A 12,352-nucleotide genomic window follows, 5' to 3' on the forward strand; every position below is an offset into this window, starting at 1 on the left:
CACACTTTTCAGCTTCTCTTTATTGACCACTTTTCACACACGGTTGCTTTACGCATACAGCCGGCTGTAGCTTTGCAGCTCACAGCCCGACACATACCAACACAACAGCATAGATAGCACAGATGTTAAGGCGGCGAGGCGTGATTGCGGGTCCCGCTCAGGTGCGTCCGCCTCCCCTGCAGTGGCGCTGCAGACCACGCCCTCCACACACATTAACCAGGTAAAATACATATTTAGGCAGAATTTTGCAAATATCTATTTTTCATCTTTTAGCAGCATAGTACTTTTTTCCAATTATTTTTTAAAAGTCAGGTCAAGGCTCCAAAAGCCCAAAGGCTATATGAGGGTGGCGGCTCACAACAGTTTTTATTTGCTGGATCATTTTAGTGCAGCTGGGTGTCTTTCCTTTTGTTATATTTCTTTAGGAGTTCAAAATGTGTTAATTACATAAATAAAATGTAATTTTCTCTGTAGCACTTCATGGATTTCATAAGTAACACACCTTAGTTGTTCACACAAAGCATAAAGGTAAAAAACAATATATACAGTGTTATCTTCATTTTAGATGTCAAAAAGTATTTGCGGCTCCCAGTGTTTTCTTTTGCGTGGAACCCGGGTCCAAATGGCTCTTTGGGTGTTAAAGGTTGCAGACCCCTGGTCTAAACGATTTAACATCAGTTGAGGAATCCGTCAGGGGTGTCCAGCTTCTTCGTTACTTTTCATTATTGTAACAGAACTTTTAGCTATTTTTATGAAACACAATCCAAATATTCAACCACTGAATTTGATGGGAGCCCCATTGATCATAAGTCAATTAGCATATGATACTACACTTTTTAAAGAACATGTCACAGGTTCCTCTCGCACTAAATGAAATTTCACTATTCTCAAAGGCCTTTGGTTTGTACCTGAATATTAGAAAATGCGAATTATTAACTATTCATGATTGTAAACCCAGTATCTCTCTTAACATAGCTATTAAAACTGAAATTAAATATTTGGGTATTATAATCTTAAAGAATACAAATAATAGAGAAAATCTAAATTTTGATCATATTACCCAGAAATCTAAAAAGATTTTAATCAGCTGGTTACAAAGAGACCTCTCCATCTTTGAACACGTCTTGCTTACTAAAACAGAAGGTATCTCTCGACTGATTTATCCATCACAATGTTCATATGTTTCCAAAAGACTAATCAATAATATAAATCAAATTAACTTTAATTGCATTTGGAGAAACAAGCAACATTATATTAGGAAGAATGATGTAGTGAAGTCATTTGAAGAAGGAGGTTTGAATGCGATTGATTTTGAAGCAATGGATGGTTCCATCAAACTCAGATGGTTGCAATCTTTCATAAATAATTCAAACAGTATTTGGTTTTATTTCCCCAAAGTAATTTTCGAGAAGCTTGGTGGCATTGAATTTCTCTTAAAGTGCGACTTTGAAATTTCCAAATTACCAATTAAATCATCCAAGTTTCATAAACAGGTTCTCCAGTACTGGAAAACAAGCATAATTTTTCTCCACATACAAATTCAATTTGGAACAACAGATGTATTTTGATAAAACGAAAATCCATCTTTTATAAGGATTGGATGGATCATGGAATTTGGACGGTTTTACACCTTTTAGACAATGACGGCAATGTAGTATCGTATAATAAATTCATAGATAATTATGGCTTATCATGTACTCAAAGTAAATTCATTGAAGTTGTGAAAGCCATTCCCCCTGCAATGACTCAGATGGCTTAAGCCAGTTTAACCTATTCTTCCTCTATAATTCGTGAACCGTCATTAATTATTGATGATCGTCAATTTAAAGGAAAGACATGCAATAATACATTTTTAAGGACAATTCTAACCAAACAACTTTTTCCTTCTCAATTAAAAAGAAAATATTTGTTTAAAGATTAGAACTCGAGGTTTTTGACTAAGTATCTTTCTTTTCCAATTCCACCTAAAGCAAAAGAAAATCACTTTAACAATAGCAAGCACACCATTGTTTTTCTTGTGACATTACCAATAAGTTTGATGTGTCACATGGCCCTCTTCCTATTGAAAAAACAAAAGCTGTATCCAAGATGGCCGACTTCTTAATGGTCACCATGGTCACCACCCATCTTGAGGAGTTTGCCCCCTCACATATACTAATGTGCCACAAACAGGACTTTAATATCACCAACCATTCCCATGTTATTACCGTGTATCCATATAAATGGCCCACCCTGTAGATACGAATGCATGCACTCTTTACAGAGCACCTTTTTTATTCATGTGAAAGTTCCAGATCTTTTTGGGATGATTTTCAGTACTGGTTAACCTCTAAAAATATTGACCACCCTTCTATAACCTTTCAAGTAATTAGATTTTGCCTACAAACAGAAAATAAAAAAAATTATTAATTAACTTATTTATAGTTGCAAAATTTTTCATTCATAAATGTCGCTTCTTGAAAATTACTCCGATTTTTGCTGGCTTTAAAAATGAAGTCCTTCTATTGAAGGTTTCATTAGACAAGTGTAACTTAAAGCTCACACCTTACTTGAATTTTTGATGCTGCTTTTCAACTGATGTAGCTAGACTGTGTGTGCGTACTTTTGTTTTTTAACTTTTATATTGAAGGTCACTTAATGTACTTGTATGCTGCTTTATTTTATTTCTGACCTATAGTGTTCTTTTGTTCGATGGCTGCTTTGTTCTTAACCACCTATACGTGTACATATCTTTTCGATTAGTAAGATATGCGCTGTAATTGTTAGTTTGTACAATTATAAAAAACAAAACAAAAAAACCCACTTAGAACCAAATTTATTTCGAAGTTACGTGATTCCGGTTAGTGTGGAGGTCGCAATATGATGCTCCCAGTGGCTGCAGCCAGGTGCTCTTGTACTGGACTGCAAAAATAACACCTCAGTGTTATTTCGTGTAATTTTAATCCATTTTTGCCAACAAGTCAGTCTTTGATCTCGTAGACTTCTCTATGTAAAACGGCTCTGCTTCTTCTTTGTGGCCTCAGCACCAAGCTGACAAGCTCTCACAGCTGTTTATGGCGAGTCCATGAAATGATGCCGAGTGATGCCACAGCTCTGAGGTCGCTCCAAAAGATACTCTGGCACGTTATGAGAGCTTGGTCCACATTGCCAGCAAAAAGTCAAACTTGTTCAATCACCTGGTAATTATATTCACATTATTTATTCACTTTGTCCTTTTGAATTTTCTAGCTTATCACAGATTGTAGTTGAGCCAGTGGCTCCTTCACTTGTTTGTCCTGTATTTTCCTCAGTAATCAGTGTGTCAGATCTTTTGCTACTTCTCTGCCTTGTTAGGCAATAATGATACTTGAAAGGAATGTTGTGTATTTACAGTTCTGGAGGTCAGGCTCACTGAATTGGAGACCCAGCTCCACACCATGGAAAATCCTTTCCAGACCCCTGCAGAGAAAGAGCTTTGCTACCATTAGCGCTGACCCAAGCATATAAGAATAATGAAAAATCTGTGCTTATCAGTTGCATTTATCTAATATTAAAAAAACCTCATGAAAATTTTTCGAATTTTCAGTGTATTGCTGTATAGGGTACACATGGGGTTCCTTATGATTTTTTTCTTGATATTATTTTGATAAAATGCAACTCTGGAACTGCTGAGTGTTTCCTGACTTATACACCATTTCTTTTTACTGTGCGCTAACAGTCTATTAAGACCAGGGGACTTGATAGGGCTATTTAAAGGTCACAGAATTTACTTCAGAATATTTGCAAAATGTGCCACTCAAAGTGTTCCCCATGTCAGTGTGAGTAATGCTGGTCTCATGGCCCGTCTGTGTAAACTTCAAAGATAAAAACAAAAACACACAGTGGCTGCAGTGGACATTTTACTGTTTTTAATGCCCTCGCTTCATCTCATCTGTTATAACTTCTCTCCACCGCGGCTGGTTGACCAACAACAGTACAAGCAAGAGCGGCCCACACGCTGGTTGTACCACACACTTTGTGCGCTGCCTCCATCTGACAACAGAGCTCGCTCCAGGCAGACAGACGGTCAGTCCCTAGAGTGGAGTGGACAGCAAACTCTGCTCGACCATAAAACCAGCTTAAGACATCACTGATGTTTTAAAGCACAAGCTCAACCTTGACGTCCATATTGGCCTTATACGGCTCCAGTAGGGGGCGTACTTCTTCAGCCAGGAACGTTTTCACCTGAAGAAGAGGAGCAGGAACAAGAAAACAAACTATCATCAAGGGGGGGGGGCAACAGACACAGCTGCAGTAATAGGGGAGCTGCAGCTTGGCTGAAAACATTCATCTGTTGTCAGACTGAACAAAAATAAGGCTGTTCATGCTGTACCTGCTGTGGAGCACGCCCAATAAAGGTCTTGGGGTCCAGCAAAGCATCCAGCTGCCCTAGAATGGGTGCAAAGTAGGGGTCTCGCTGGATTCTGGCCAGCAGGTCATTGTCTCCACCTTCCTGTTTGACCACAGCTGCTGCCTCTTGGGAGAGAACATGGATTTTCTCGTGACACTCCTGAAGGAGACACAGGAAAAAACAGAAACATTAAGGTGGAGCTGACTTTAACAGCCATGTTGTTAGGTCTCCATGTCAGGTCTGGTTATTGGTAATCAGCTTCTTCATTTAAATGGTCAAAACACTGGTTACTAGTCAGTAAGATGAGCTCACTTCAGTCATCTGTTTTTCTGGTTACCACTGGCATCTTCTGCCCAGTAAACCATCTCTCCTGATCAAGCAAAAATGCATTCATCCAGTTATGTTCAAAACTATTATTAATGTGTCCATTCTGACTCACAGAGGAGAACTCCTCACAGGGCATTTTCTCCTACCTGTCTGTTGCCTCCTGCCTTCACTATCGCCATAATAATGTTCTCTGTGGCCATGAAGGGCAGCTTGTGGCAGATGTCTCTCTCAATGACTTTGGGGTAGACCACAAGACCCTCTGTGATGTTCTGCAGCGTGCTGAGGATGATGTCTGCTGTCAGGAAGGACTCGGGCAGGGAGATCCTCCTGCACAGGAGCAAGGCAGAGAAGAGAGGAAAGAAACCATCAGTAATCACAAGTAACAGCTTTTTACTCAACCACTGAATCCTGGGTAACAATGTGCAATGCATTGTAGGATGTGTAGTTCTTTAACCATTAAACGCAATTATGTACATAGTCTTTTACTCTTGATTTCTTTTCTCCCCCCCTCAGTTTTCCCTTTATGGCCACAATTCCTCTCTTAGCTGTTTGACTTGGTTCAAGGCCTCAAACTCTCATGGATTTCCTTAAGTGTCAGTGGGAAAATGAAGGAGAAATCCCCTTTTAAAAACCGTGGGCAGTCACTATGGCACTCCACTTGGGCTACTCACTCCTAATTGCAGGGTTCATATGCATTTTTCAGGGTCAAAATCAAACACTTTAAGCACTTTCTAGGTCCATTTTCAAGCATTTCCAGTACATTACCAAAAAACAAAACACGTCTCCTATTTTAACTAGTTAAGCACTCACGTCCCCCAAAACGAGGGCAAAAGGGAGGAGATCGCGTTTAATCGGTTAACACGAGGAGGGATAAGACAATATAAATGCTGACATGAGTAGTGTCCACAGAAACCTGAATTTCAGACCATTTTCTAAAACCACCAAACAAAGCAAAGACGCCAAACCGTTAAAAGAGCAGTTACCGCACCATGAATCTGTGGACAGGTAATATCCATATTGATATATGATTTTCTGGAGTTGAATGTGAACCAAAGCATATTTTCAAAGGTGTTAAATGCTTTAAAATACTTTAATTAGGTGTGAGATATAAAAAAAATAAAAATAAATCATTTTTTTCTATGTTTGAGTCACAGTAACTTATAACATAGTATCATCTGCAGTAATATTTACACCTCTGATGACATCTCACAAGTGTTAGCTTTATTTTGATAGCAAGATTGCATACACACAGTTTGTAACTGTAGAGAAATACTCCATTTATTTTAGTCATTTCATTTTCAAGCAGAAAGCTCAGAAAACCCCTGGAGGCCTAACAGGTTAAAGTGAATTCCCAATAAAACTAACTGTAAGTTGTTTAACTACACTGTTGTCTGTATAATTGTTAAAGTCCTAAATGATTATCTTTAAAGTGTTTGTGCTAATAACATCATGCACAGTAAGACAGTCATGGAGAACAGCACTGACTGGGAGACGCTTTGAACATAATGAATTGTTCATCTCCCTTTAACCCTTGGAGATCCCTAAAAAAGACATCCACCTTGATCCCTAATGGACATAAATGTCCATTCCCCAAAAAGTGCAATAAAAATATTATATATTAATTTTTTTTTTCACTTTAATAAACAGGCAGCCATAAAGTATGAAATATTCATATATTAAACATATTTGTCTGTTGTCTCAGTGGCTGATAGTGCCCCACAGACCTCAGTCTGAGCTTGAAGCCATTTATCATTTTTAAGTTGTTTAATGTGTAGGTGTTCACAATAAACAGATTAAATGAAAGCCAGGGAACTTCAGTAGCACAAAAAAGTGGCCATTCTTTGTGCCCATATGGATCAGTGCCTCTTATTACCATCATTTCCTTAAGCTGGCTAGTTAAGTATCAGGCTAATGTTTAAAGCTTTCACTTGAGTGAAGAAACTCACATTACTGCTACTGCCAAGTAATGTTAGCTAAGTTTACAGCATATTCCATAAATCACAATGCCATAACTACCTACTGTAATAGCGCTGCCATACTGCATTACACTCAGTGCATTTCAATCATTTCTCCAGAAAATTTGAAAGCCAGCAAAATAATAATAGTTTTAAAAAAAATTTGGCATATGTCATGTATACATTCTCGAAAATTATTAACTAGGACTCTCCTGTCATGTGTCTCAAGAGCGCAAACTCCGCCATTGTCGTTTTCCATCGAACACTCATTAAAACACCAACATGTTAGTGCACTCATCCCTGACTGTGCGGGGCGGAGTCAGACATTAGAAACGGACTGACATGCAGAGGTGCACGGCAGCCCGGGCGGAGAAATGTTGCTTTTACACTTTGCAACTCATTTAATTTCTCTATCTGATAAGAAAACTATTCAGAGTTATTTGTGGTGAGTGAAATACAGTTTCAAGAACATTTAAGCTCCACATCTGAAGTTCAAGCACTTTTCAATCCTTGAAAAGACAATATTAAAATTCAAGCATTTTCAAGGATTTCAAGCACCCGTACAAACCCTGTAATTGGGAATCATTGTTCACTACTATTTATTGTACGCTTCCACACTGATGTGATATCTACTTCACAGAGGAGAACTGCATCATACCAAATTCACAGCAGTGTAAGTGTGTCTGTGTTGGCTGACCTGTTGGCGCTGTCATCCAGTGTCCTCTCCAGCCACTGGCCCGAGGCAGTATGCAGGGGGTCGGCCATCAACGCAATCAGATGTCGGGCCAAGCTACAGGAGCGTTCTGCATGCATCTTGTAGGGCATAGCACTGGAACCTGGAAGAGGAGCAGGCAAAGCTTTAGGCTGAGGCACAGTTTAACAGGCAAAAAGTGCTTTTGAATGAGCGAACGTACCAATCTGCTCCTTCTCAAAAGGTTCCTCGATCTCTTTTAGGTTGGCCAGCAGGCGGATGTCTGTGCAGATCTACAGCAGATGACAGCAAAAAGTTTAGACTCAGGTAGGGCTGCACGATTTTGCATAAAATGATAATCACGATTTTTTGGCTTGGAATTGAGATCACGATTCTCTCACGATTTTCTTTTCCAGTATAAATATTTATTGCACTTATTGACTGCACATCAACTCGTAACAGTTAAGACTGAACATAAAAACAATAAATAAACAAAACAACAAATGTCTCACGTTTTGTTGTTGCTGCAAACTGTTGTACTGCTTGAAATTCCGTCTCCACCGTTGCTCGACGCTGCGTGTATAGAGCAGGTAGTGCAACAATAGAAAAATAGTTGCGGGACGGCACTGTGTAGCGTTTGTCTAGGGTGTTGATCATTTTCCTAAATCCCTCGTTTTGCACAGTGTTGATGGGAGCCATATCTTTGGTCAGGTGATAAGTGATAGCCTCCGTAATTTCTTTGTGCCTGCGGGAGTTCAATGTGTATAGGGAAGCGCTGTATAAGGTTCTCGCTATTGATGTTTGGGTGGTTGACCGGGACGGATTTTCTCCTGTCACTTTCTCGTCATCCCTGACGTGCACTCCGCTGTTTTTTCCCTGCTAATTTTAGCATCACACGGCACAGCTTCTGTATCACGTGGTATAAGGCTCCGCCCTTGTCATTTGTTGAGCAGGAAGAGTGAGCGCTTGTTTTCATGCAGATTACGTCCCGGATCAAAATGCGATACAATCGTCGTCTTTTTTTTTTTTCCCTTTTTAAATCGTTGTCATTTGGAAATGAGATCGCACATAAATATGAATCAAGATCGCGATTTTCTAACGATTAATCGTGCAGCCCTAGACTCAGTTACATCAGCTTTTTGAAAAGCTTGAGCTCAAGGCCCAAGTTTCTTTAACCACCACTAAATGGAGACATTTCCTCACCTTGTGCGCAGAAGCTCCCAACCTAGTGAGGGTGGACAGGCAGTCTACGTCCACTTTACGACTGTACGTCTGTCCAGTCACCAGGTAGGCTCTGGATAAGAATGGAACAAATGAGTTATAGCCTGTGTTTCAAACTGTTCCTGCTTGGACCATGTTATAAAAACATGTCAGCCAACATTGGAGACAGGAGTTTGATACTCACTTCTTAAAGCCAGCCATCTCTGTCACCATCTTGTCAAGCTCTTCCACCTGGGGGCACAAAAGGAAAACTGACATTAAAAAGTCATCACAATACGGTGCTGTGGGACTTCAGAAATCACCCACGTGGTTCTTATGGTTGTTTATACCTTGTCATGGTCCCCTTGAAAGAGCTGCAGGAAGCTGGCCTGGGTGCCTGTGGTCCCCTTGACTCCACGGAAACGAAGATCATCGCGGGCTCGCTCCAGGTTCCTCACATCAATCACCAAATCCTGCAGCCACAGACATGCTCGCTTCCCCACTGTGGTCAACTGGGCAGGCCTGTACAGAGAGCAGGAGAGGGGCACAGTGGGTGTGTTTGACATCAAAGTTGGACAGCTCCATCAGTCTGATGAAGGCCTATGAAAACACTGCAGCTGCAGTCGGACTCACTGGAAGTGTGTAAAGCCGAGCGTGGGGAGGTCGGCGTATTCCTCTGCAAAGTTTGCCAGCCGGTCGATGACTCTGGCCAGCTGCAGGAAAAACAAGCCTTTAATGATCAAATCAGGGTGTCAAACTTATTTTACATCGTGGGCTACAAACAGCCAGCTTTGATCTTTAGCTCCCAGAAGCAGTGAAGATGCGTAATAAATGTGACCAATATGTTGCATAGCCTGTCCTGTAATCTTTCAATATATTTTTTCATGAATTCAATTCAATGAAAATGCCCTGTTAGTTTTTTTTTAATGGACTCACTGTAAAAACAAAAAACTAGCCGACAAGCTTGTTTGATATTAATATATTAATTTGCACTGTTTTCATAGAATTTCTGGACAAACAGGTGAGTCTCACCTTAGGCAAGAGGATGTTGAAGCCATCACGCAAGGCAATGAGATCCTGAAGAAGAGAAATGACAAACATGAGAAGCTTTAAAGAGTCAAAACTCATCACTGCTGGGTTTATTTATGCAATAGTCATACTTACAGTATTGTCTCCCACATAGCATGACGTAGCTCCGAGGTGGATGATGGGAGCAGCTGTGGGGCAGCAGTGTGCAAAGGTGTGGACGTGCGCCATGACATCGTGCCTCAGCTTTCGCTCTTCTTCAGCCGCCATGGCAAAGTCAATGTCCTCTGCATGGCTCTCCATCTCTGCAATCTGAGCATCAGTGATGGGCAGACCCAGAGCCTGAGGAGGAGAACATTGAACACAGAGACATGATGACAAACAGGAAGAGTTCCTACAAGCAACTCGTAAAGTTTAGAGCTGGCAAAACAAAAGTGCTTGTAGTTACAGAATGAATTCTGAACCATTTCCTGCAGGGTTTCATTTTCAGAGTTTACTTATAAGCTTTTTATGTCGAGCTTTTTGACTCTTGATAATACAGTTCTTTACTTTTAAGATATTTATCAACAGTTACAAATGCAAATACGTTTTTATGTAAATACATGTTTTATTATAAATACATGTATTTGCAGTATTGGCTCTTCTGTTGATGGAAAGGATGTTTGGGTAAAAGTCAGTGACTTGCATTGCTAAGCTGATAGCAAACAGCCTGCTGTTTATTAGTCATTAGTCTGTCTATTAGCATCTCTATTCTCCAGTTTTGATCATCATGTGCTGTCCTCATGAGGCGGCACAGGCGCTCAATATGCTGATTAGACTGGACTGTATTCTGTTGGGACACCGTAGTCACGTGATTCCTACAGCAGTACAGAAAGGTTCCAGATAATAAAGTACCTCTGTCCAGTCAAAGGGGTCATAGGTCAGACTGGTCAAATAAAACCTCAGTAGAAAAGAGAGCACAAACACAACAGCATTTAGCCAGAGTAACTGTTACCAATTTTCCCACTTGAAGAGCTTTTCGTTCACAGGAACATTCGCTGTCGAGAGAGCAGCAGCTGTTCAAATGATTCAGAACATGTACGCATGCGTGTCGAAGCTCACGTGGCTCTGCGATAGAAAATACGAACTGCAGATTTTCAATTTTAGAATCTCATAATAATGTTGACGGGTATTTTTGAAAACAGATTTTCCGTTTTCAAAAAAATAATCCCGTCCACACGTAAACGCAAAAATGAAGGAAAACGCTGCTAGGAACATGCCAAAGCAACAGTTGGCGATATATTCCTACCGTGTAGAAATGTTGGCCAATCAGAAGTATAGAAGTAAACAAAGATGGGGCATAGAAGCAGAACCGAGTCCTATGTGTAGAGGGGCAGTAACTGTGTATATTTAAGCATTTAGACACTGCAGAGAGTACAATTAACAGTATTGTAGAAATTCATTTCACCGAAATAACGTGGCGCACAGTGTGACGTCAAAAATGGCGCACACTTTGATGTTGCATTTTCTCCCGTTTTCTTCATCCACACCTAAATGCAAAAACTGAGTTTTTGAAAATATCCACCCTGGCAGGCGTTTTTTTAAAAAAAAAAAAATCTCCGTTTTCAGTGACCGAAAACGCCGTTTACGTGTGGACAAAAGGTGCAAACGCATAGAAAAATCTGCATTTTCAAAAATACCCGGGTACGTGTGGACGTAGCCAAATGTTCATTTAAAATATGACCTATGACCTCCAGACAAAGACGGTAACAGTCTGCTCAGTCAGCACCGGGTAGCATCCACACGACTCGTAAGACCTCCTTATAACTATGTTTAGAGCAGGAAACTTGATAGCGGACTTCTTTCATAAGCTTGTATCAGCAGATCATTATATCAAACCTTTTCCGCTTTGGCGAGGAAAATCCACAGCTTCCTCCAGGTGATGAACTTCTTTTTGTCGCTGAAGTTGTAGTGCATTTCTTCGCTGGCGTAGCTGGACAGCGCTCCGGCCATGGTTGCTAGAAAAGTGAACACTGCGGGGTAGCGACAGGATCTTAAGTAGTGATGTGCGGATCGATCCTGAAATATCGATTCCTCCGATACCAATCATTTATGTTCTGGAATCAATTCTCACATTAAAATATCGATATTTTAGTAATTTACAGTAAATTTGTAGTTTATCATTAACAGGAACACAGTGGAAAGAAACTATAACATTCGGATTGTCTACATTCAAAGGAACTACTTTCTCTTCCGCCTTTCATAGTCATGTGCGAAATACGGCTGTATAAATGCACATCACTAGCGCGCACTCACAACAATGGTAAATCTAGTGTTAAGGGTAAGATCTCCCATTTGTTTAATTTCAGATTTAACCCCAGGGGCGATTCTAGGATCAGAGCTTTGGGGGTGCTGAGCACCCAGAGAGCTGCCCATCCAGGCAAGGTAAACTTTACTCGTCATGATGAGACTTCTTCCCTGTCTCTGTTAGTCCCTGCATCCTTAAATGTCTCCCGTTCTCCCGAGTTCCCTCTGACTGTCTCCTTGGTGCATTTAAACCCCTGTTCCTCCCTGTCCTCATCGTCTGTTGTCTTCATCTCCATTATCAGTCATCATAATTTTACCCTCTCTGTGCAAGTCTGCAAATTTCTTTATTAAATCATAAGATTCTTAAATTCATCAAGTCTCTCTGTGCCTGGGTCCTTGTCACAAAACATGGCATCACTGTTTTGTACATTTTAACACAATTTAATCCCCACATTTGGGAAAGAAAAGCAAAACACTTTTTTGAAAAGTCTGTAACAA

The 12,352-nt window shown here is 40.4% G+C and overlaps 1 protein-coding gene across 1 annotated transcript; it reads right to left on the bottom strand.

Moving 5' to 3' along the window:
* Window positions 1-3,865: 3,865 nt before the first annotated feature.
* Window positions 3,866-11,599, bottom strand: LOC147332226 (adenylosuccinate lyase-like). Its single transcript, XM_086288676.1, has 12 exons — window positions 11,447-11,599; window positions 9,707-9,910; window positions 9,575-9,619; window positions 9,176-9,255; window positions 8,893-9,064; window positions 8,748-8,794; window positions 8,546-8,636; window positions 7,566-7,635; window positions 7,349-7,487; window positions 4,843-5,023; window positions 4,352-4,528; window positions 3,866-4,203 (listed from the first exon to the last, which is right to left on the bottom strand). The coding sequence occupies exons 1-12, from the start codon at window positions 11,558-11,560 to the stop codon at window positions 4,117-4,119; spliced, it is 1,407 nt and encodes a 468-aa protein (XP_086144802.1). The 5' UTR covers window positions 11,561-11,599; the 3' UTR covers window positions 3,866-4,116.
* Window positions 11,600-12,352: the final 753 nt, after the last annotated feature.

Source organism: Aulonocara sp. 'chitande type north' Nkhata Bay, linkage group LG4, assembly GCF_057382095.1.
Source record: "Aulonocara sp. 'chitande type north' Nkhata Bay isolate Kocher_YH1m ecotype deep benthic linkage group LG4, A_spYH_male_GT1.1, whole genome shotgun sequence".
Taxonomy (NCBI): Eukaryota; Metazoa; Chordata; class Actinopteri; order Cichliformes; family Cichlidae; genus Aulonocara; species Aulonocara sp. 'chitande type north' Nkhata Bay.